Raw genomic sequence first — 25,024 nt, 5'->3', positions numbered from 1 at the left:
CAGTGTAGCAATAAGAGAAAGAGTTACGGCCATTATAAAAGCACTAGAAAAAACACAGTATGTACTTCAAATTGAGATAGAGCACTGATAGAAGTGATAGAAGGAAGAGTTTATACCAATTATATACCATGTTTATACATATCACCATGTATATGCCAAGTATATACATATCACCATGTTCATCATGTTTCCTTCACTTACAAGAAAAAAATAAATTGGTGAGTGCTCCATCTGAATTAAATACCAAGTTTAAAAAAACACTTGAAAAAAATTTGGAATAGAAATTTTGTACAGTTACCAAACGCATTTATGTTCTTTTTATATTCTACGAATAGAAATTTTGAGCAGTTACCAAACGCCTTCAAATACTCAGAAATTGTTTTTGGGCACAGAATAAAAAAGAATCATTTCTGAGTAGAAATTGTTTCCGAAAACAAAATAGTTATCAAACGCACCCTTAGTAGCCCAAATTTACCTTTTGAGGCCGCGTTTGAGTTGAATTGTGTAATTCGTAGGATCGTCATGATCTGATTCTACAAAGACATTTGAGATCACGGTGTGTTGTTGAGTAATGAATGCACGAGATGCGATTCATTAAGAAGAATATTCGTCATGCACAAATTGTCGATTTTATCTTGAATTTTACGATAAGTGTACGTAAAAAGAAATATGCTGCGAAATAATGAATTTGTAATGACAAAGTTGTAGTTAAACCCGATTTGAGGTAATTTTCCATCTTGATCGATTTGCTCGACTGATTAGGTGATCAGGTTGAGCTTGCCTTGTCATTATTCTGTTAGGAGAAATCGCATCCACGCCGTAACCCACCATTTCAATTTGTAAAAATAGATTCCTAATTTGTTTCGCTTATTGTCAATATAAGGGTGCCATTTTTGTCAAACATGATATTTAGTTATCTTATTACCAAGATGTAGCTATTTCGTATTTATATACATTGATCATATGTCTTCCTTGAGTTTCGTGTCTTTTTTCTTGCTCCGATTATCTATTCATCGTATCATGAAGATAACATCGCCCGTGTAGATAATTCGACATTAAAATATCGTGGATCTTATCAAACATAGTATATGCTAAATGAATAATTCATCCATAATGCGGGTCAAGGCAATATTCGGGATAGCATATGGTTAACTATTGAATTAAAATTATTTTCTTCCATATATTTTGACTTCTCTATTTTTATGCAATAATAGATCGTAGGAGTAACTTCAACGAAAAATATGTCGTACATCCAAAATAAATATCTCATAGTTATATATTGAACGATCTTTCTATACTCTCTTACAGCTTTCATGTGTCACATTTGACTCAACTTTCCATCTTCTTTAATCCCACCGATAATTAGCCTCCACATCAACCATTTGTGCATCTGTACTAGGTAACATAGGGTTCTACACTTAAGGCTAGTGATTCGTGTCCTCATGTTATAATCGCACCGGGCAAATCAAGACCTAATCTGAACATGGTGCTTTTATTGATCGTGTCCGTCTTTTTAAAACTCAAACACAACCCGTCAATTAAGCAAGTAACACGGCACGACACGCTTAACGTGTTCGACATTAAAAATACATAAAACATGTCATTACCTACATCTAATCATATCTTATCGAGACTTGTTGACCATGTTTTGTCTTTCGTAAACGGGTCATAATTCGTTTATGAAACGAAAGAGATTAAGCTCCAAATGAACGCACGCTTGACTACTGCTTATCTTACAAACATGTTGGCTTCCACGCCGGGTCAAACATCGATCTTGTGTGTACACAAAAATTTGGGGGTTCTGTCTACCGATGCGCTCTAGTTCCGATCAGAGAAGAGGACAAAGAAAAACTACAGAAGGAGTCGCTCGAAGCCAAGCCAACACCGACACGCCCCCGCAAGCCAAAGCCACGAGCCCCAATGGCCACATGGCTACGGCTTAGACGCTCGTGGCTGGTACAAATTTTACCCGTTAACCGCGCCCCAAAGCAGCTCCACTGTCGAGTGACCGAAGCTTGAACTTCACACTTCACTGCTCTCTCTCTCTCTCTCTCTCTCTTTCTCTCTGAGGCTGAGCCTTTCTTGGATTCCAAAGCTCTTTGCTCGAACGAGCTACAGAGCCATTCCTTCCTTCCTCTCTCTCTCTCTCTCTCTCTGTCACTCGCGCAGACGCATTTGCCTTTGCTTCTTGCGAGAGCCCGGAAGGAAAGAGCAGGGGTTTTTCTCTCGTTGAGCTCCTCCTGTTCCTCGGATCTGTGGAGCAACATTCCTCTCCCCCCTACATTGTTGTGTCCATCTGCTCTAATTCCAAGTCATGAGTAAAGAAGAGATTTTGAAGATCCAGGTGCCTCATCTTCCTACCCCTCCTCCACCATTTCTCTGTACAAAAATGTAGTTCATTTGAGAGCTCTCCGAGTATTTTGCTCCTCTGCATTTCGTTTTACCTGCTGTACACTGTCTTTGCTTTCTTTCTTCTTCTTTTTTGGTTTTTCCCCCCTTTTTCTTTGCAATTTGCTTCTCATTGCTTCCTTTCTTGTTGTGCCCATTTGTCCTGGTGAGTTCTTTTTAGCTTCCGTGTTATTTCACTGGTGGCTCATTTCCTTTTTGTTTATTTTTCTTTTCCTGCAGACCTGCGTGCTGAAAGTGAACATACACTGTGATGGATGTAAGCAGAAGATCAAGAAAATCTTGCAGAAGATTGACGGTACTGCTCCTTGTCTTGTCATTAGCTTCTTTTCATTTCAGCACTTTTTGTTTTTACATGAAGTTTTTAGGGTCAATTTTCTAATTTGCTCGTTATAATTGACTATAGCAGGTCTCCTTTCTTCTCTGTGGATCTCTTAATTCTTTTTCCTCTCTTTGACCAAATTTAATTAATTTTTCAGCCTGTCTAGCTTCAAGATCCTTGTTTCTTTAACGTTAACCACATTTTTTTTGTTCTTTTAAATGTTGCAGGTGTGTTCAAAACCACCATAGACTCAGAGCAGGGTAAAGTGACGGTTGCAGGGAATGTAGACCCAGCTTTGCTCATCAAGAAGCTGGCAAAATCAGGAAAACATGCAGAGATTTGGGGTGCTCAAAAGCCCAACAACAATAACAAGAACAACAACCAGAGCCATCTCAACAACCAGCTCAAGAACATGCAAATCGACAATGGCAAAGTGGGTGGCAACAACAAGGCCCAAAAGGGTGGGAACAACAACAACAACCAGCCAAAGGGAGGTCAACATCAACAATTTCCAAACTTGCAACAGCTCCAGCAACTCCAACAGATCAAAGGGTTTCAAGATCTGAAGCTGCCTCAGTTCAAGGACCTGAAGATGCCTTTCAAGGACCAGAGCCAGGGCCAGAGCCAGAAGACAGTGAAGTTCAATTTGCCTGAGGAGGATTTGTGTGACGATGATTTTGATGACGAGTATGATGACGATGATGAGGACTATTATGACGAGTTTGACGATGCTCTGGATGATGCACACCAGCATCTCAGTAGAATGAAGCCCATGATGGGGAGTGGGCAGGGGCTCCTGGGTCAAAATTTCATGTTCAATGGGATGATGAATGGTAATCATCCACAGATGATGAGTGCGCAGACGGGAGGGAATGCTGGTGGAAATGGAGGGAAGAAAGGCGGTGGGGGCGGCGGCGGCGGAGGTGGAGGTGTGGCGTTGCCTGCTCAGGTGAGTGGTGGTGGAAATGGTGGTAAGAAAGGAAAAGGTGGTGGTGGAGGAAATCAAAATCAAGCTGGTGGAGGTGGTGGGAAAAATGGAGGTGGAGGATTGCCTCAAGATGCCAAAACTGGTAATAATGGTGGTGGTGGTGGGTCTAATAACAAGAGTGGTCAAAATGGTGGTCATAATGTCAACAACAGTAATGGCAAAAAGGGAGGAGGGGGCGGCGGCGGCAGTGGCGGAAAGAACGAAGGGTTGAACCCTATGAACAATGGTAATTTCCACATAGGGGGACCAAAAGGCGTGGCCATGGGAAATGGAAATTTAGGGCAAATGGGCGGAATGAATATCCCGATTGGCCAAATGGGCAATTTATCCGTGGGTCAAATGGGCGGCATCCCGGCCGTTCAGGGCCTGCCCACTGGCGGAGCCGGTGGCGGCTCTTACTTTCAAGGTGCTACCGGACAGGCAGTCATCCCGGGCAACCCGTATCTCCAGCAGCAGCAACAGCAGCAGCAGCAACAACAGCAACAACAACAACAATACTTAGCCGCCTTAATGAATCAACAACGGTCGATGGGCAACGAGCGGTTCCAACCCATGATGTATGCCCGGCCGCCTCCGGCAGTCAACTACGCGCCGCCTTACCCTTATCCGTACCCATATCCATACCCGCCCCCACCGGGGGATCAGTACACCCACTTCTTCAGTGATGAGAACACATCAAGCTGCAATGTGATGTGACGGAGCTCCCGAAAGAGGAGCGCCGCCACCCATGGCGGGCGGTTCTGCGGTTGATGGAGGTGGACCTTTCGCTTGAGAGTGGGAAGAATGAAGGATTGTGCACAATGGAAATGGTTCTTATCTTGACCATGACCAGAAGAAGCTAACTGAAGCTTGCTTGTCAGTGGGATCATTGTCATAAAATGGCAGAAGCTGATTTAATTATGATGAAGTTCTAGTGAACTTTGAGGACTTGAAGGCTTAGTGGGCTTGCTTTTGTTTGTTCATATATGTTTATATGCTGCGAACAGAATAAGATGTTTTTGGAGAAGGGGAGTTAGGGTAAAAAAGTGCACCCATCTCTCTCCCGATCTCTCTTCCATACCCCTTCATGTTTCCTGCAATCGATCATAATGCCAACATGTCATTCTAGCAGGGCCATCTCTTTCCCCAGCCTTATCTGGTCGGGGCACCAACTCGGGTTGCTGTCGGCCTTTCCTTGGTGCCGGGGCTTCGATTTAGAGGGGCGGTCGAGTGTCTGGAACTCTCCCTTGAACCTGCCATACGAACCTTTGAACCCACCCTTCGACTAGGCTTCCATTTAGCTCAAATTCGTCACATCGAAACAACGCGACATCTGATGGTCAATATATAGGTTTCGTTTATTTCGTGAAAAATGAATGATTTAGAAAATGTTTTCACTGTCCACGAAAATGTTTAGATATAAATTGTTGTCGTTAATAAAAAAAAATCTCATCGCCTAGTTATTTCAAGCGATACAATCGATTATTTTTAGAAAAATATTTTTTAAATTATTCTTTTTCCACAAAACAAATAGAGTCTTCGTATATGTGTACACGATGATATTATTTAATGACTTTTTATGAGCCAAGGCAAATGAGATTCTTGAACAAAGGCAAGGTTCAGCCTCGTCAGATCCGCGAGCTTACCCGCGAAGAACTCTAGGTAGGATTATCATCTAAGTTCTCAAACACAATTCCCAATGTATTAACATATATATAAATGAATGCGAAATGATATTTTATTTTTGTTTACTACAATTGAAGGTGAAGTTAGGATTGGTGAATTTGTTGGGTCCACAAAATGTGAAACCGAGAGGAGGGAAATCGTGCTAATATTTTGACCGGGCGAGTGGGAGAGAGGGAATCCCACATGGGAGGCTGCATAGGGATGAGAGAGATGAGGTTGATGGGTGTGATGCGTTTGGTAACCAAAACTTTGGTTGTACGTGCACTGTGCATGCAGGCGCCAAACCACATAAACCTAACCTCACTGCTTACGGTGTGAGGCATTTTAAGGTGAGCGATTTTGTTATCGGAGTAATTATAGCATACAATGTCGGTGTTAGAAGAAGGAAGTATACAAGTGGCTCGATGGTTCGTGAGAGAATTGGTAGTTAAAACTCTCAAAACTAGAGTGGGATTAGACCGCTATATTAATTTATGTGAAAATTATCTTATTAATTCTAAACCTATTGAACAGATGTCGGTTTGGTCTTAAACTTTTTAATTTTATCAATTTAATTCTAAATTGTTGCACAATATTTCAATGTAGTCCTTCCGGCCATAAGTAGAAACTTCAATTTTGACTTAGATTTTTTCAAAGAAATCAAAATTTGGTTAGACTTAACCGAAGGTCATATTATCAAAGATAGGATTGAGAGATATAATCGGATAACACATATCGAGAGCAACCTGACTTAGATTTTATCGATTCATCCAAATTTAAGGTAATCCCGATTTACAATTTCTCTCGATTAAACGGTTCCTAAACTACATGTTAAATATGTCTTGAATTTTATGTACTCGGTCCGGTTCATCATCCAACCTGACATATTTTTGTGGGACCCAAAAGTGGAGAAAAAATTGAGATTTAGTTCGCGACGCGGAGGGTTGGGCCGATAGGCCCAACTCGTAGCAAGCGAACAAATCTCTATGGCGGTCCACTTGAGCTGGAGAAAGCGAACAAATGTCTCGGGGGGTTCGGGGGCTACGGCCCCGAGGAAATTTTTTGGGGAGCACTATTTATACCGCGGCTAGGTTTTCTCATTAATGTACAGAGAGAATTTTGTTTTCGGAGAGTTTTGTGAGCCGTGAGCTTTTATCGTTGTTTCAACTTCTGAAAATTGTACTCTCTTTGATTACAGTGGAATCTTGTCTTGCCTCGCCCGTGGACGTAGATCACCTTGTGATCGAATCACATAAATCCCTGTGTTCTGTATTTGTTTTTCCGCATCTGTCTACAACACTACATATAGAGCATGAGTTGAGGTAAGCGCATGACGAACTCATTGTCCTTGTGAATGTAAATTTCCCCTTGCTTTTCTCTCATAAATACTACTGCTAACGTGATAGATTCAGCCAAACCGCGATTGAACAGCCACACACTTTTAAAGTTACTTTTGTTCGTGACACCAATAAAAAACTAGACCATGTAAAAGTCACGTGGAAGGTGGATAAATCCTGATTATATAACCTCTTCCGAGGTCCGATTAGTCATACTTTCCGCTCACATTCCTTATGAATGGATCGATTAGGCGCCTAACAAGGTTTGAGGAACTTCTCAAACGCTTACTTTTTTCGATGAACTTAGGACAAATAAAAATAAAACCTAGAAGAAGCAAATGTTGTCGGGCTTTGATATCTTGGTACAACAAATTAACAATAACAATGCAAGTGTCTAGGGTTTCTGAATCGGGCTTTTGATTTATTTATTTTATGTGATTTCTACCAATTTTTTGTCCTCTTGTGGTTGATATTCTTGAAGGGAATATCTCGGGCAGTCATGCAACCTGCAATTGCAATTAACTGCGCATTCAAGGGTTTCCCAGCAGAGTCACATGGTCTTCTGCTTGGGGATCATCCAGATTGGTGGGCATAAAAATTTCAACATTTTTATATTTTTATTCGTCTGTGTATTTCAAATTTTCGGGACAAGAGCCCCTTAAGATTGTTACTTTTATAATACTTTTCAAGGGTTTGACCCAAAAAAACAAAAAAAACTTTTCAAGGGTATAATTTTTTATTCAATATATATATATGTTCGATCATATTGGACTTAAAGTTAATGCAAAATTTTTTGATGTAGTGCGATAAACTATATCATTAGTTAAATCGATTTTGTTGAATTATGGAAACTGTATTACTTAACTTCATTCGTCATCACATAAGTTGTGCCGAGTTAAATAAAAGGAAATCATTTATTTTATTCTTAGGCAATAGATAAAGCAAAATGAAATAAACTATATCAGATTTATTTCATCCAAGAAACTATTTTTTGACAAAGATTATTTGAGGATATTCTCTCTTTATCCATTTTTGGAAGTTTAAATTTTGAACTCGATTAGATTATAGAAGTTTTGGGAGTACCGGTCAATTTAATAATGGGCCACAGGTAATAAGAGAAGTAAAGTGAAGTACCACGTAACGAGTTTATAAGCGATTATTCTGTCACTTGGACTTTAGCTATATATAATTAACATATTAGTGTTGAGACACATGCTACGTTCAAGCTAGGTGATTCAGGAGATTTATGGTTATCTTTTGAACTGAAGGAAACTTTTAGTTTTTTTTATATGTTTTTATTATTCTTATGTCCTTATCTAGTGGCTTTCTACTCTACAATGTAGGAATAAATATAAAGGCCAAATAAGTGATTACAAAACTTCAATTTTCTCTTTATAATATAGAATATACAAAATAGAAAAGGATACTTACTCCGGTAAAGATCGAATGCAAATTCTTAATGATAATTATTTTTTGCCGGATATTGTTATTGGTAATTGAATATGCCGAAGATAAGTACGAATATTTCTCAAAGCCTTATTTCTTGCAGAAAACAATCCTGGGAAAATTAGTTGGGTAAATAAATCACATATATAGTAAACATTGCACACAAGAGACCATTCACAAACAGATAAGAATTGCCTGTCTTTTAATAGCTCTGGACACAAATATTATCTATTTTTAACTATATGATATCCACAAAAATCTGAATGGACCACAACTGAAGACACCCCCTTGGAAGAAGATCAGATGGACCATATTATATGTATGTAATAAAACCAAAACATAGGGCAAGAAAATCATACAAGATCATGGCGATTTCAGTTTTTTGGCTCCTATCCTTCTATGATAAAAGTAATCCAGTCCGCTGAGATTCTTGACTTGTCCCTTGGTCCCTAGACATTGCTGACTTCCACTGCAAATATTCCCCTCTTGATTTCACTTTTTGGCCGCTTCTAGCTTTTTTTTTTTTCCCTCTCATATTAAATGTTTTTATTTGTTTAGGCGGTGATTCACTTCACGAGGCTCTCCTCACGGGATAAATACAGTAGAAATTCTAGATATTCAGTCGTCAATTGCTTGGATCCTAGTTATTCTGTTTCAGTCATCTGAGTCGTAAGTCTTTTGAAGGAGGCGCAAAAAAAGTCACAATCTCATTGCATGCGACATTTGATTGCCGGTTTTTGATTTCTTATCTATATAATTAAGCATGATTTCGACCATATTCAAGGAAAATAAACACGCATAAATTTTGTTGATAATTGAGTGGGCCACTCGATTATGAGAGTTTGTTGGAAAATGATAGTTAGATTTTAAGTAAACCGGAAAAGATCGATGCACAAGATCCTGCTATACCCTCTATTCACATAAACTTCGTGTTTTAATTTTCAATTGAGTATCATAGCCAAGCTTTGATCTCAATGATCAACAAAATCCGTGCGTTTTACTTACCGATGACGGTAAAATCATAATTAAGTTTGTGAAAAGCCGAAACTGTCCCATTCTTTAGTGACCCACTATTGCCTGCGATGAAATTAAGCCTCGAATGCGTCTCTTTCAAAAAGTTTCGAGACTTGATTAGCCAACAACCATTCGAGACTCAATTAGCTAACGACCAAAACAATCGGGACCCTACTAAACTTTCCCTCTCTTTTCAATATCTTACCTTTGAATGTGCGCGATTAACCTTTTTTGTTTTTGTTTTGTTTGGGGGTCGTGCATGGTTAGCTTCCCAAGGGAAATTTGGCCCCAAAAGATAGCAGATTCGCAAGGTAAAAGAAGAAGGCCAGGGATAAGAATTTTCACCAAAAGCCTCAAGTGATGTAACATTCTTTCACTCCTTTTCCTTTCTCATGTGCCTTTGCTTTTATAGCTTTCCTAGGGTTTTTTGCACTTTTGCGGACAAGATAGCAAAGGGAGCAGTTGCCTCCTATACATGTTCGATTGGAGTTGAAACCACCACTTACGATTGTATTGGCTTCTCTTTATGGGTTCTCCCAAATTCCTGAAAGGTGATTCGTTCACTCACAATACCCAACCTTTGACTTTTCTTGCTGAGCTTGATTTTCCTAGCTATTTTACCATGGATTGGAGATTTTCTTGCCTCTACTAGGTTAGGTTTTGGCCCTGGCTTAGCTGGTCTGCTAAGTACTATTGTGAACAGCAGGGACATACCCAGAAACAATATCGTATATCCCCTCAGATAACTTCTTTTCAGAACAATGTCCTATAAAGACAAAATGAAAGGTAAACAATTTACCGATATAGAGGAACTTCATTGTGATGACAAGAGGCAGAGAGCAACAATTGGTGAGGCTGTAACTCTCTTTAGGTTTTCGCTAGTATAATTTTGGATGGCCTGTAGTACAAAGTGGGAGGATCATGTGATCACCTACAAAGATGAACCTTCGCAAACAATACAACTAAACTCTTCAATCAATGCACATAGGCAAAGGAAGGCAATTTTAGCCGGATGCAGAAACTTTGTGGCTGGCTAATTGTGCGTGAAGACTAGCCAAGAGGTTCCTATATTATCAGGAAGTTTTGCTCCATATCAAGCCGCTACTATAGCATCAAAGTAAGATTTACAAGACAAATAAATGGAAGACCTAAATATCAATCTCAATACCCAGTAAACAGTCAAGTATGTTATTGGTCCCTAATTTCTCTATATATACACAAACACACGCATGATGCAGTCGTGGAAAATTCGTTCCTAAATAAACAGATCATCACAAATTGGGTCTGTCGAAGCAAAACAAAGTCAAACCTGATAATATGACCATTTCTTTCTAAAAACATACAACTACAAAATCAGGCTTGATGATTGAAATTGTAAGGCAACCCCTTCAGCCAATCAAAGGTTCACTGCTTTACAGTTTTAACAATGAGAAAATAAATGAATGAGGGAAACCAAGATGGAAACTATTGATAATATAATGTGGAAAAAGAAAGGCAAAAAAGAATTAAAAAAATTTAACATGCCTGGAGACTTAAAAAGGAAAAAAACGGGAGAGTAAAGCAAAAACGTTGTAGGAAGTAGAAAAGGCGCCGTGCTAGGTCCATGGATCATCCCAACCCTTGGGACCCTCCCTTTTGACAAAGTCAACAATAGCCTGGACAGCTTCAGAAACTCTGTTAGAGAGCGAGTGATTACCATGCTCTATTTCAACCTTTTCTGCCCCACCCAGGGCTCTGCACAATCTGCATTGATTGAAGACATACCCTGTTATCCCATTCCACTTCAATGGTAAAAGTCCTCATCATCTACCTCTTATCAGCAATAATTGAAAATTATTCTCATATTAGCTACCTCAAGTCAATAACCTATATATTAGGTTTTGAATTACTCAAATGAGGCAAAAGGGACAAGCATTGCCGTTTCAAAGGTGAGAGACGAGAAATGATTCGGCAAGTACCTTTCAACCAAAGATTTCTTGTCAACATACTCTGGCACATACTCATCAGCCATCGAAAAGATAACCTGCAAAGTTTGAGAAATGTAAATTGTGAATTGCACCAGCATATTGTGATAGTCAACCAAAACACAAGCAGTCAAAGTCTCAGAGAGACTCATTGACACTGATCATGCTAGTTATGACAGCTCACTTGACCTACTTACTATACAATATTTCTTAGTTCTATGTTTTCATCTAAATGGTCAGAAGCCACTCGCTTCAAACTTCATGTCACACACGTTTGTAACATCCTCATAGTAACTCACTTAGGTTACTTCACACAAAATGTTCATCACAAATTGAGATGTGAAGCAAAAAGAATAGCCTATGAGAACCACCAGAAGGCAATGTCCATACCTGGCAAGGAGTGTTGCACATATGCCCAAGTGTCATTCTCAGCTGATCATCAGTAAGATCAGAACTGAACATGTCATCTTCACCCATATATGCACAGAGGGAATAGTACCTGCAAGTTAATTGATGATCAAATCGGCTGCATCAGCAATCTAAATTCAACGTTTTCAAGATAAAACTTAGAATATAGGATTGTGAATTTTCAAAAGAAAAAGTAAATTCAGAAAACAAGAAAGATTGTAATACTCCATTAGACATTGCAATACTACCTAGACACCCCGAATAGTCTGTACTGACCTTAAGCAACCATTAATTATTGCTTAGCACGGGCATACCCTAACTGATTCACCAGTTTCTTTAGATTGGGGCACTCTACCTGTTAGCAGTAATTGGAGAGCTTTCATCTGCTTCTCTGGGCATCAGCTCAGATCCTCGCCCTTCTTTTATCATGGTTGAAGCTAAGTCAATTAAAGTAGCAGTCTCTGGAAGAGTTGCTTTGTATTCACGATCACTAACTGGGGCCTGAAATATCCAATTTGCATTAGTACACAAATAATCAGTAACACACACGGACAGCAGTTTAGTCTATTGCCCAAGGATAAATCCAAATGTTTGCATCTCTAAAATATATATAATCAAGGAGTCACCGTAGGTGGGGATGTTTCTTCAGCATCTCCACTACACCCTATCATCAAGTGTTTATAGAAAGGTTAAATGTCTGCTAAATTGTCGGAACAGACTTTCCATCATTACTAAATGATGGATTCAGGAGGGCTACCATATCTTGCTAAAGGAAAGCTTCCACAAATCCCACTTTATTACTGTGGAACTACATAACACGGGCTTCAACCAACCCCACCTTACTACAGGTACTGCATCAACACTAGTCTAAAACTTTTATCTTTTTATGATCCAGAATATGCAAAACACTTCACTTTTGTGATTGAATGAAATTGCAAGTGTTAAGTCAATGAAAAAAGTAACTTTTAGATAGATCAAGTGGGTATTCACTTGCCACAAGCTTTTAGATAGCGTCAGTGGATTGTAAAAACTCAGTGCATGAGAGCAAAACCATCATATGGCAGTTTGAGCATAAATTAACAACTCTTTCAGGCAAAATCAAAAGAGCATACTTTCATCTTTAGTGAGTCATTACAAAGATTATGATCAAATTAAAGGACCAAAGTAGTATGAAAGCATGACATGGAAACTTTTGGATGGTAGATGGAAATTTACTGCAGATGTAACCATATACACAAAGGCAAACAAGGATAACATGCAGATTTACATCAGTGTCGTGCATATAGCAATTTTTCAGATCCTGTTAGACAGTGAAATGAATGGCCTTAAGGAAAGTCTACAATGAGTTCAGACCATCAGCAATTGCATATCAGGGCATAAAGTTCACAGGAGAATTCTCTTCAGGATTTTATCCCAGAAAAACTACATTCCACAGACTATCTAGCAAATTGTATCTTGGAGATTATAAACAAGCATGTCATGAACTTTGTAGAGAAGTTCATGCAGAATACTGTCTGAAAAGGCGGGAACAAAGTTCCAAAAAGCTCAATACAGTTATTTCCGGACACTACAAGTAGTCACAATGGTGATTTAGGTAAGAGATATGTGGTCCATCTTTAAGAAGTTCATAGATCTAAACTGATATTTGTGTAGCCTATGCCCGCACGATACTGGTTAACCCCACATTGGTACCGGTGTCAACAGAATGAGGTTGTTCCTCCTTTATAACTTGTCTTTTCTTCTTAGGTTGTCCTCACCTCTCAAATTTGGTATATATGAGATTTATGTTCTGATTTAATATATGTAAATAGGCAAAGATTTAAAATCCCTTTTTACAATATTAAGGGACGAAATTCGACTTTGGACCATTTTTATTTCCACTGCTGGACTCGGTAGAATTATTCTCACTACTATACTCTGCAGAATCATTCAACTCTCATCATTTTATTCGGTCAAGTTCAAACTCTCAAAAAAGTCATGTGTCTGGGCGTATTGTACAATCAAGATGATGCAGCACGTTACACAGTGCCTGCCGAAGACACATTTTTGCTGCATTGCAACAAAATCCATTATTCAATTAGCTAGTTCCCATTCAAGTGGTATTCAATGTGACTTGCTGCATACGCTACTCGTCAAATTGTCTATTTAACTGACTTCGGAATTTTGACGTCACTTCATGTTTAGTAGGTTATCTGGCTCGCTTCACCATTTGGACAGGATATATACAAAGTGATGACGATTGAATCAGTATAATGATAGACGTGGTTCATATTAATGGTAAGACTGGTAATGAAACTGAAGATGTCTCATGATATTAACCAATTTTTGGTGCTAAAACATAGAAATTTTGGATCATGCAACAGCTACTACTAAAGAAAAGAAGAAAATTGGAAAGAAATGGAAAACCGCCAATCACTACTATGCCATGGAATAGCTACTTGCTCAAACAACTATTAACTAGATCACCATGCCACCCAAGCCACGAGAGAATGTTACTGTGTCCACTTCAAGCAAATTCATGTAGCTCTATGTAGCTTAACAGCAAAAGAAGATTTCCATAAAAAAGATCAGTAACTACCTGCAAGATGGCACCGCGGACAGCTCTCGAACAGGCAGCATTTGTACGCATGTAGTGCACAATATCCTAGTTTTGTTTCCACAAAAGTAGGATGAATCTATTTCTACGTGAAGGTAACACTTAAAGAACCAGTAAACAACTCAATCAGCACTAACCTGACAGCCAGTACTATGACCAAGAAGTACCACACCTTCAGAATCTTCTTTGTTGATTAAATAGCTGATTAATTGATCAAGTTCCGTGGCATCCTTCAAATTAGTTATTTCAAGAACCATAAGCAAAGTCCTTTTTATGCAAATGAAGAATATGATAAAAGAATATAGCCATGCCAATATTTTGGCATCCATCATATGCTTAAATCAACTTGGTAAACAAGGACCATTAGACTGACCAAATGCATTAGTAACATATTGAAATGTGTTCAACTTGTCAAAGGTTTCACTAACTTTGTATATGAATAACTAAAAAGATTTAGTGTCATTTTTTCCAGATCCAAACAGGCACACGGTCAACCTAGACTCAATAATGCTCCAACATTGACAGGTACCCGAGATAACCATAGAATTCAGTGTTGCATTCTTCTTGAACCATAAATCCTACCCAACTATCAAGAACATACGGAAAAACTTCTAAACTTGCTTCAGACATGGATTGGCGATAAGTGATAAGATTAACAAACTAATTAGAAGGAAAGTAGAAGAATATTCGATCGAAAATCAACAGCATATGAGGATAGGGTATTAGCTCATCACAATCAGAAGAAAAGGAACAGCATATCAACATAGTGAAATGCGAAAACTTATGTTGCTCAATTCAACGATCCAAAGGCTATAGAAAAATCGATGCAGCACAGCATATTGCTTGTATTGGCTCTGCAGCTTGCACAAGAGCACATAAAGCCCATGTGTGCTGACAAGCATATAAACATTGTGTTAAACACAAACAAATGGATGGGTACATGGCACACGCTCATGTGTGTACATATGTTTAATGGACACTATGGGTCTTCATATATACAGAGTCTCATAATGGCTCCTGCGAGAAGTAATGCAATAATAAAGAGCACAAGAGAAGCAGATGGGAATAAAGAGCACTTTTGAGAGAGAAAAATGTTACTTGTTGCAAGCTGGAGGTGCCATATCCAGAATAAGAAGAAGACATCAGCAACTGAACAAGTGACCACTTCTCCTTGTCCAAAGCAATTGCAAGAGGTTCCAAGTACCTGTAGATTTGTACAGACAATGTCACCAGCCATTTGACAAATTAATGGAAACAGCAAACCTAAACCTTCAAAGAACATTTCTCAGAAATCAAATTGCACCACTGTCAAAAAGAAATGGCATCCTTTTTAAAATACAAAGTTAAACTATAGTACAGTTAAGGTAAGGCATACTCTGTCGCCAGAAAACCATCAGTGAGACCGCCAATGAAAATGACTTGCTGCTTGTATTCACCTGTTTTAAATGCAACCTGCATGCAGAGATGCATAAGAAAAATCAACTTATGATCGTTAACAGGAGAACCTAGCAGCCGTGAAGCTTTTAAGATGATCAAGCATATCCTGAAGGTTGAGGCTTCCTCAAGCGAGCGTCTAGACAACAACTGCCTTCAAGCGATACATGGAACAAAAGTACCGCCATGAACGGATGTGTTAATTGGGTTTGGTGTAAGACTGTCACTTCTTTTAAAAGTTGCAAGCTCATATGTTGCAGCTCTATCACTCATTTGAGGAGGTTCGCTAGGGCCATTGTAACAACCATTTTGACACGAAGACTCGAAATACAGGACACTTGTGACAAAAGAGAAATCCTCATGTAATTTCACTTTATCTACTTTGTTGCAGCTCTGTCACTAATATTTGGAGGTTCGATAGGGCTGTTATAATAACTATATCCACATGAAGACTCGAAATACTGGACACAAGTGTAAAAGAGAAACCTTTCATGTAATGTCACCCGATCTGCTTCATGCCAAAGACATATCTTTTCATATCTTCTCTCTTCAAAAGTCCGTAGAATCTTCAAATAATGTTAACAGTATGCAGCTGAACAGTTTCTATCTTTTGCATTTCACAATTACAGATACTTTCGAAACCAACTAATGAAGCATACCGCGAAGAAACACTTGGTCACTCTAATGATTCTATGCGCCACCAGTGAACAAAAACATTTGGAAATAGACCCTCCATTTCCATTACTTCACAAGACACGACTGCATCTAAACATTTGGAAATAGACCCTCCACATTCCAGTACTTCACAAGACACCACCGCATCTATCCTCATGCTAATTCATCGAACATAAACAATCTCTTTCACTGGTCCGCGATACAAACAATCTTCAACAGCTAAGGAAGAACTGAAATCTAACGAGACCAAATTCCAGTCAAAATTGCATTTCCACTCCAGATGCCACCCAATAGCGCATTCACTTCTAGCTCCACTACACGAACATTTCAAATCCAATCACCAACCCAGACGAAGCCAATCAAACATTCCCACGGACCTGATCTGAACCGGAACAGCAAGAAGGGAAAGAACCGGACCTGAATCGGTTTGGTGCCGTACTTGAAGAGCACGCCGCGGAACTGGTTCTTGCCCTTGATCGGGCCGGCGGCGTCGGCGGCGGAGGCGGAGCTCCCGGACATCCTGGCTCCGCCGGGCTTGTCGGAGCGGCCGCGAACGATGCCGGCGAACCAGGAGGTCGGCGCCGAAGAGGAGGCGGCGGACGACGACGCCGCCGCCGCCGCCGCCGACGCCGAGGAGGGGGCCGACAGGGAGGACGTGGAGGAGAGGGCGGGGTTCATGTCAGGGCCTCGCGTCCGACGGCATGGCGAACCGAGGCTTACGGCGGCGATCGATGAATGCGAGGGAGGGAGAGAGAATTGAGAGCGAAATGTGTCGTCAGGTGGTAACAGCGAAGCAGCAACCGAAAAAGTTCGGCATGTTTTTTATTTATTTATTAATATCGTGGAAAATTCTAAACTGGTACATTTATAATAAATTCATTCTAAAGTAATTTTTTAATCACGAAAAATTTCAAACTAGTCCACCGTGACAAATTTACTAAAAATTAATTGATTGATCACTAAAAATTCAAAACTAGTACATTCGTGATAAATTTACTTTCCGTTAACTTGAATTAATATCACGAAAAACTATAAACCGATATATTTGTGATCTCAAATAACTGCCACTTGTCATCCAATTTAAAAATTTGACGGTAAAATTTAACGGAAACTAATAGAGGGTAAAATTGTCATGGGTGTACCAATTTGGGATTTTTCATGATATTAACCATTTTTTTGGGCCTAATTCCTAAAAAAAAAACACCAATTTTAAGTCGAGTGACAATTCTAACCCCAACTTTTTTTTTTCTTAAAAAAGCACAAACTTTAAGTTGAGTGACAATTTTAGCCCCAATTTTTTTTGTTTCATAAAAAATCACAAACTTTCACTTAAATCCCAAATCTGGCCCCCTCAACTTAGAATCATTGATTATCCAACTTGATTATTCCACATTAGCAATAAATCCACGTAGCTTGTTGACTGGATTTAAAACACTATTTATTATCTTCTTCTCTAAGTCACAGTTTGCATCTCCTTCACCTAAATTGAATCTCTGTGATAAGACTTCGTCGTTTTGTCGTAATTTGAAGTTGTGGACCACCGCCCGTCCATGGACGAAATCCGCCAAGCTTACCACCATAACCTTTTTTCTCAAATAAGGGTGATTTCAGACAAAAAGTCAACGGAGGGCTAGATTTGGGATAAGAGTGAAAGTTAATAATTTTTTATGAGATAAAAAAAAGTTAGGGTCAAAATTGTCACTCGACCTAAGATTTGTGTTTTTTTTTTGGAATTAGCCCCATTTTTTTTTGGAGGGGGCTAAAGCTGCGTTTTGTTAAATGGTGACGTGGAAATTGAAGCAAGAAAAAAACGAGTGAAATTTTGAAAGAGGGGAGGACGTGTGGAGGACGCGCAGCTCGGAGCGCGTGGGAGAGACCGCGCAGGAATTGAGGGGCCGATTTCGATTTACCTTTTTTTTTTTTTTGGGATCGAATGTTTCAATTTACTTGACTACTGTCGTTATTATATTCATATTCGTCCTCGGTTGCACATATTACGTTGTCTTCGTACCGTTAAAATCATTCTGTGTTTTCGGACGTTCTTGTTACATGCGTCCCTCTAAACTATGGCCGAGCTCGCCCAGATGGCCGCGAGCTCGAGCTCTCGCCGGCCTCACTGGCTCGGGCCGGTTGCGGACGGGACCGGGGAAGAAGAAAAAAAAAAAAAAAAAATGGACAAAATTGCCCCTATTCCGGTACGGAAATGTCGGCCGGTCGCCGGCGGAGAACATTTGGCCGGCTGCGAGCTCAGGTCCTTATTTGATACTAGTTTGGCACTTTGGGTCCTTAATTGATACCTTGTCCACTTGAGGTCCTCTTTTGAAAAAAGGCACCCACTTTGGGTCCTTATTTGATAATTTCCCAAATATATATCATGAGGAGGTGGGATAAATGTGAATGTGATTTTTTTTATCTCTGTGATATAAAAGTTATTTTTTTGAATAACAAACTTCTTGACCTAAAAAAAATTAAAATGATAATCAAATATGAAATAATATTTGGATTCTAATATAACAAAAGAAAATTCAAAATAGCAAAAAAAATTTGATGGACAAATTTCGTTTTTATTTATATAATTTTAATTTTTTTTCTATCATGTAATATATATTTTGTGTATATATATTTAGTATCTATATATTATACATATTTGAGGTATATTAGTATAGTTTATTATTTAATAAAATTTCTATTAAGGAATGATGGAAGGTAATAATAAGAAATAAAAAGCGAGGAAAAATAATTAAAAATAAGTAAATAAAAATGAAGTAGAAGAACCCCGATTTTAACTGAACAAATTCAAACTTGAAATGGATTTTTCTAATTCTCCCTGTCTCCTTCTCCTTCGTATTTCTAATTCATGTTAAAGCTTCGCGACTCCTTTAGAGTTCTCTGTTCATGTCAAAGCTCCACGAAAACGATGAGAGAGTCGAAGCTCATTTTTCTCCGTAACTTTTTGGTTCACATCAAAAGTTCACGAAAGTAACAAAAAAGTTCAATCTCCTTCTTTTCCGTAACTTTGTGGTTTATATTGAAGTTTCACGAAAATGTTAAGAGAGTCAAAGCAATATATTTTTCGGAATTGCAAAGTTGAATAATCATGTTTCTCTCTTTTATTAGATTTGGCGTATGTTGACTGATATACCTCATCGATGTTGCTGTAACCTGTATAAATTTCTTCTCATAGTCTGAACCTAGGACTCTGAAATGCTACAATAAGCTCCTTTTCAGTTTAAGACGTAGATCGTACAATAATTATAGATCAATTGAGGGAGGTGATCTCTGTTTCTGCATTTATTATTTCTTTAGCAGTGAATTATAAGAAATTCTTACCATCTCCGTTTGCTCAATTTCATGTTCATTATCGATATGCTATTCATACCAAATAATGTATATGATAGGATATGAAAATATCCGATTTTATTATTACGATTCACCAAATTGTGGATTGGATATAACAAAATTTTGGATTTTATATCCTATCTTATCTAATTTTATCCTAACTATAAATCTAGATCATCAAGTATATATTCTTTATAGGGTTATTATCTAATATATGGTAAGATTCTTTTAATTTTTTTATTTTATTTAATGGTGATATATGGATTGAACTTCTTGAGATTGACCCTTCTACATAGGCTAAATTTCTTCACGAATTTTGAAACTTCGACCCAAAACAATTCAATCTTGAGCTGGTCAAACCTCTTTAATCTAAATGTATTCTAGATTAGTTAATCGCCACTAATTATTGTAATTTTGCTCACGTGATGGTTGACCTACCTAACTTTTACTTTTCTATTTTTTTATAAATTTAATATTAATAAAGAAAAAGTAAAAGACAATAGACAATAACATAAGAAATAAAATTAGTGAGAGGAGGCGCCGACCTTGTCACCACAGGCAAGGGCTCAAGAAGTCTAATTGAGGGCAAGCAACGCCCCAAGGAGGGCTTCGAGACCCTTGGATAGGGGAAAATATTAAGTGATTTATGCATGTCACGTCACGTGCCTACGTGGCGTGCATAAACTCACGTGGATCCACTGGTAGGGCGACATGTGGCTCTGATCTGGAATAAGAAGAAAAACTATATTTTCAGACTCCGCCTCCGCCTCGTCGCCTCCGCATTGGGACTCTCTCTCTCATTTGCATGTTCTTCCTTGGGGTCCGGCAACGGCCGCGATGGAGGGTCGTCTTCCACCTCTCCTCCTCTTCCTCCCCCCGAAAAGAACATACTTTGGATGAACCACCCCCCAGAAATCCAATCGTAGACATTTTAATTTGTCTTTTTTTTTTTTGGTAACACAGGGAACCCCTGCACGGCCGACAGCCGGGAGGTAAACCCTGGGGGCGACACGTGCTAGCCACCACATACGTGCACCGGTTAAGTCACCCTGCGGCACCCGGGATTCGAACACTCAACCGACATTTCAATTTGTCAGTTTTGGTTTAATCCAACAAAAGAAAGTTTCGGTTTTGGTAAAGTTTTTCCTTGTTAAAAGCGTGCCGCTGTTGTGTAAGAATACCCAGAAGCCAAATGATCAGTCTTTTTCCTTGAAGCTTTTCATCATCGACCCCACTTACCTGGAAATAAGATAGCAGAGACTTGTCGTTTGTTGCCCCTCTCTCTCTCTCTTTGCATGCTGGGTGACTTCCATGGATATCAATCCTCCAAATGCTGTGAGTAAACCCCTCCCTTTTGTTTGTTTGCTTCTACGTGTATAACAACTGTTGTGCTTGTCCCCTGTTTCTTGCGCGATGCGATCTGATAAAGATCATTCATTTACGAAGTTAATTGAGCGTGTTGGTGGACATGCTAATGACTCGCTGGCACAAAGCAAAATTTAGAACTTTAGTGGAGAAAGTTAACTGCTAAGGGTGTCTCAGTTAATCAAATTCTCTTGGTCAGCTAAAAGTTTCACAAAGTGACTTTAGCATTTGATTTTTGCGTTCTGATGGTTAATCGTACTTTAATTTATCTTGCAAAGTTCAAATGGCTTTGCATTTGATTCCCTTGCGAAAGCACACTTTAACGAGTGCAATGGGAACACAAGATAAATTTGCATCTTCCTTACATTGTCTTCTCCATGAGTGACAGCTTTTTGCAATGCGCTCAAGTTTTGTTGAATATGCTGCTGAGTTTGCCGCGGAAAACATGAATAAGAATATCAGAGATGAAGTGGTGAGAAGAGACGAGGATGAAACAGAGACGCTGTGAAGCATGGTTTCTTGAAGACTGATTTTGATTTTTTGAATGAGGAATCACGAGGCAGCTCATGCTGGGAAAACTGCGTTGATTAGAAAGGGCAACCACTTGGTGTCTAACGCTGGAGATTGTTGAGCTGTTCTTTGTGGAGCTGGCACTGCAGAGGCTCTCACATCTGATCATAGGCCTTGTAGGGAAGATGAAAAGGAACGCATTGAGGCTCTCAGAACATTTTATTCATTCTTTACATGTAAAAAGATACCGGTCGCAGATTTATATGAAATTGAGTTCTTTTACCTTTGCCACTTCCATTCCGAAACAACTTGAGTGACCAAACTCTGCTTGTGTTAGAAGCTTGTGAGATTTCTATCCATTTCATGAAAGCTAGATTAAGGATCAAGATGCTGTATCAACATGTGTTTTTTTATCCGTGGGTCTATCGGCTAATTTCAGTTCAAAAATATTCTTTTGCATTGTCATGGCTGTGAAAGTCATTTAACATACATGATTTATGTCCTAATTCTGTGGTGTGCATCTTTGTTCATTCATTCAATATGATCATGCATTGGCTTCCCTTCTTGTCTTGGAGTTTGCAATAGATGAGTTGCAACGTGTTGGAATTTTCTTAATGCCGGTTGCAAAAAGTCAATTTTTTTGAGAGTGAGATCTGGATATCAAGAAAATGGATCCCCGCACAGCATTTCCCGATGCGATAAGCACCGAATAACAATTTGGTCCCTTCATTCAAATGTCCTTTTTCTACCCCCGAAAACGAAAGGGATCGGGAAGTTGCTTAAATCAGCCATTGAAGAACTTCCATTCATCATGAATAGACTCCATTCACGGCAAAGACTTGCCGAAATCTTCATACACAATGGCAATAGTTGAAAGATGAAGTAAACATAACCATATTCGATGTTATCAGTACAAATACTCGGATACTTGTGCCTCAACAACAGCAGAGTACGAGGATGCAAAAGCTCAATCCCCCTCCTCCTAAAGTGCTTTGCCAAGCAAGATCATAATAATAATAAAAAAGCATCTACACAAACACTAACAGTAATATCACACGGAAAACATTGCCACGCGATGGAATTTTAATACTAGGCAGTGAGCAAATCTTTCTCCAATTCTAGGTCTGAATCAGCTCTCAAATGGTGAAGTCTCGATTATGCTAGAACAGCAAAATTCAAAGAAAACATGAGAGAGAGAGAGGTATGTGACATGGCGTGCATAAACCACTGAATATTTTCTCCTTGGATAGAGGCTATCCATCGCGATCCTTGCCATGGGCATCGCTCGTCCTAAGGATTGTCGGTCTCTACACTAGGTCAAACCCTTATCGGAGGCGGTCGCTACCTCCTGTTTGAAACTCTAAGCTTGAATCATATGTTTATAAACCTCGTTTATATATTTTCAAAGCTAATTTTTCTTTGTCCCTCCGTGTTGGAGTCTCTAAATGACATATTAGAACTGCACTTCCCATTAAATTATGAGTGATAAGTGTGATTTGATAAAGTTTCCATTAAGGATACTAGCAAACGTGCACACACGCTTGCGTGTATGCAAGAAAGCGACATTTGAAATATTAAGCAAAACCACCCTATAAACAAATATTTGAATCAAAGAAATTGACGAAAATATACTATAAGAAAATACACACTGCAAGGAAATCATACACATATTTTTGGAAATAGAAAATTGAAATTTTTTTTGAACGAATATTGTAAAATAGAAAAGACTGGAATTTAAATATGTGGGAGATAATATAAAATTGTAGATGACGCAATTGTCCATGGACATAATATTTGTAACATAAGTTATTGAGGATATTTGAAGGAAAAAAATTGAGAGCCTATTGAAGTAGGATGTTTTCTTAACTTTATATAATAGTCTAAGTTATTTTTTTTATGGATTAGTACAATGACCTTTTTCTTCACACGTGGCATCAATATGAACAGTTTGAAACTTGAACAACCCGATAACAGTTGGAGGTAGGGAAATAAAAGAATAACAATGGAGGAGAGTAGGGATAATTATCGGACAAGTCCTAAAACTTTTACAGTTCATACACTCAAGTCCTAAAAACTTTCATTTCATATATTTAAGTCCTAAAAGTCGAGCACTTCGTCTAAATCAATCCTTCCATCAAGTCCATTAGTTTCAAGTGGATGAAAATGCACATGTTGTTTCTTCGAGGAAATTACCAAGAAAGTTATAAATCTATTGTATTTGTGCTAATTTAGTCTTAAACCTTTCAATTTGACCAATTTAGTCATAAACCCTTGACAATATGTCAATGAAGTCCACATGGCCAATTTTGGCTAGAAATCATTAACGTGAACGCCAGTCGTCCTACATGGCATAACTGGTACTGACGTGAATAATTTTTGAAAATTTTTTGAAATTTTTTCTTTTTTTCTTTTTTCCATTTTCCTCTTCTTCCCATCCTTGACCTTGGCCACATAGATCCACCGCATCGTCGCCCGACCATCGCTACCAAGAGGCCTCACCATCACGCTTCCATTCGCCGTCAACACCAACCCTTTGCCTGCTTACAGTTAAACATCACGTTTTATGACCACCACTTATTACTATAATTCACTAACTACAATTTATATTTGGACATACGAAAAATATGAAATATTAACAAAATAAAAGTCTCAGTCATAATATGAAAGCTTAAACTAGTGATTCCAGATTATACACTCATTATTGGACGCTATGGAATACCGCGGGATCATGTGAAGATACAGAAAAAAAAACACAAAAACTTGTTATAGGTTCTAGGTAGAACTTGGTACCTACCCGTTGAAACACGTTCCTCAATTTTTGGAACCTAGAACCTACCTTTAATACTTTGGAACCTGGAACCGACATGTTCCTACCGGTCCAGTTCTTAGGCAGTTCCAGATTCCAAGTTTTACTCTAGAACCATGCTGTGATGCCTTGACCCGAAATCGCTTTCAATACTAATTGATCGATCACGACTCGACCGAGCTCGTGACTCGCAGGAATGAGTTAGTGCGTCCCGTTCATTTTATTCAATGCGCAAGCGGAAGCAATTCTAAATGAAACATCACAAGAAGAACATGAGCAAATCGTTGCACGTTGGATTTACATGATTCGTGTTTATTTCACAAGCTTGTCCTTCGGTCCCTTATAAACAACACACATATTTTCCATGTCTATTTCAAAGGCTTTTCCGCACGCAAGCCAACTTATGGACAAACAAAATTTCGGCTTGGGTAGTCCTAATCCCACTACTACGTCATAGCTCCTTTCACCTCGAACGTCTCCTCCCCGTGACCCGTCCGTTCGGCCATCCTATGCCCCACCCATGGCGTTCCACGGAGCCGGCCTGCCCATTCCGCAAAAGGGCCCGTTGAACCCGTGTAGGGGTCCAACCAAGTCTCCATTAGACCAACGGTACCACGTCACATACGTGTGGGGGATCAAATCCTCGAGGCCCTCATCCACCATAACATGGGTCATAACCCGGCGGTAGACGCGGCACTCACGGGCATCAATCACATTAAGCACCTCCACTTGCATCTCCACGGGAACACCGAAACGGGTTGGGGGTGATG

General features: G+C 39.1%; 2 protein-coding genes across 4 annotated transcripts; one reads left to right on the top strand and one right to left on the bottom strand.

Moving 5' to 3' along the window:
- Nucleotides 1-1,978: 1,978 nt before the first annotated feature.
- On the top strand, nt 1,979-4,826 carry LOC115693823 (heavy metal-associated isoprenylated plant protein 32-like). Its single transcript, XM_030620888.2, has 3 exons — nt 1,979-2,344; nt 2,629-2,704; nt 2,956-4,826. Exons 1-3 carry the CDS (start codon nt 2,315-2,317, stop codon nt 4,410-4,412), a joined length of 1,563 nt encoding a protein of 520 aa, XP_030476748.2. The 5' UTR covers nt 1,979-2,314; the 3' UTR covers nt 4,413-4,826.
- Nucleotides 4,827-10,457: 5,631 nt separating this feature from the next.
- On the bottom strand, nt 10,458-17,041 carry LOC115693821 (UPF0613 protein PB24D3.06c). 3 transcript variants are annotated; one of them, XM_056305719.1, is made up of 9 exons: nt 16,652-17,041; nt 15,501-15,577; nt 15,224-15,329; nt 14,263-14,355; nt 14,108-14,173; nt 11,885-12,030; nt 11,512-11,620; nt 11,116-11,180; nt 10,458-10,922 (listed from the first exon to the last, which is right to left on the bottom strand). In XM_056305719.1, exons 1-9 carry the CDS (start codon nt 16,910-16,912, stop codon nt 10,865-10,867), a joined length of 981 nt encoding a protein of 326 aa, XP_056161694.1. In that variant the 5' UTR covers nt 16,913-17,041; the 3' UTR covers nt 10,458-10,864. The 3 variants fall into 3 exon arrangements, with proteins under 3 accessions (XP_056161694.1, XP_030476745.2, XP_056161696.1); XM_030620885.2 differs by having other exon boundaries at nt 10,458-10,900; XM_056305721.1 differs by having other exon boundaries at nt 10,791-10,963.
- Nucleotides 17,042-25,024: the final 7,983 nt, after the last annotated feature.

This window comes from Syzygium oleosum, unplaced genomic scaffold (genome assembly GCF_021117445.2).
Source record: "Syzygium oleosum isolate NSW1041296 unplaced genomic scaffold, Sole_v2.1 Sole_v2.38, whole genome shotgun sequence".
Taxonomy (NCBI): Eukaryota; Viridiplantae; Streptophyta; class Magnoliopsida; order Myrtales; family Myrtaceae; genus Syzygium; species Syzygium oleosum.
Note: the sequence above shows the minus strand (reverse complement) of the source record. Positions and strands in the feature narration are given on the sequence as shown.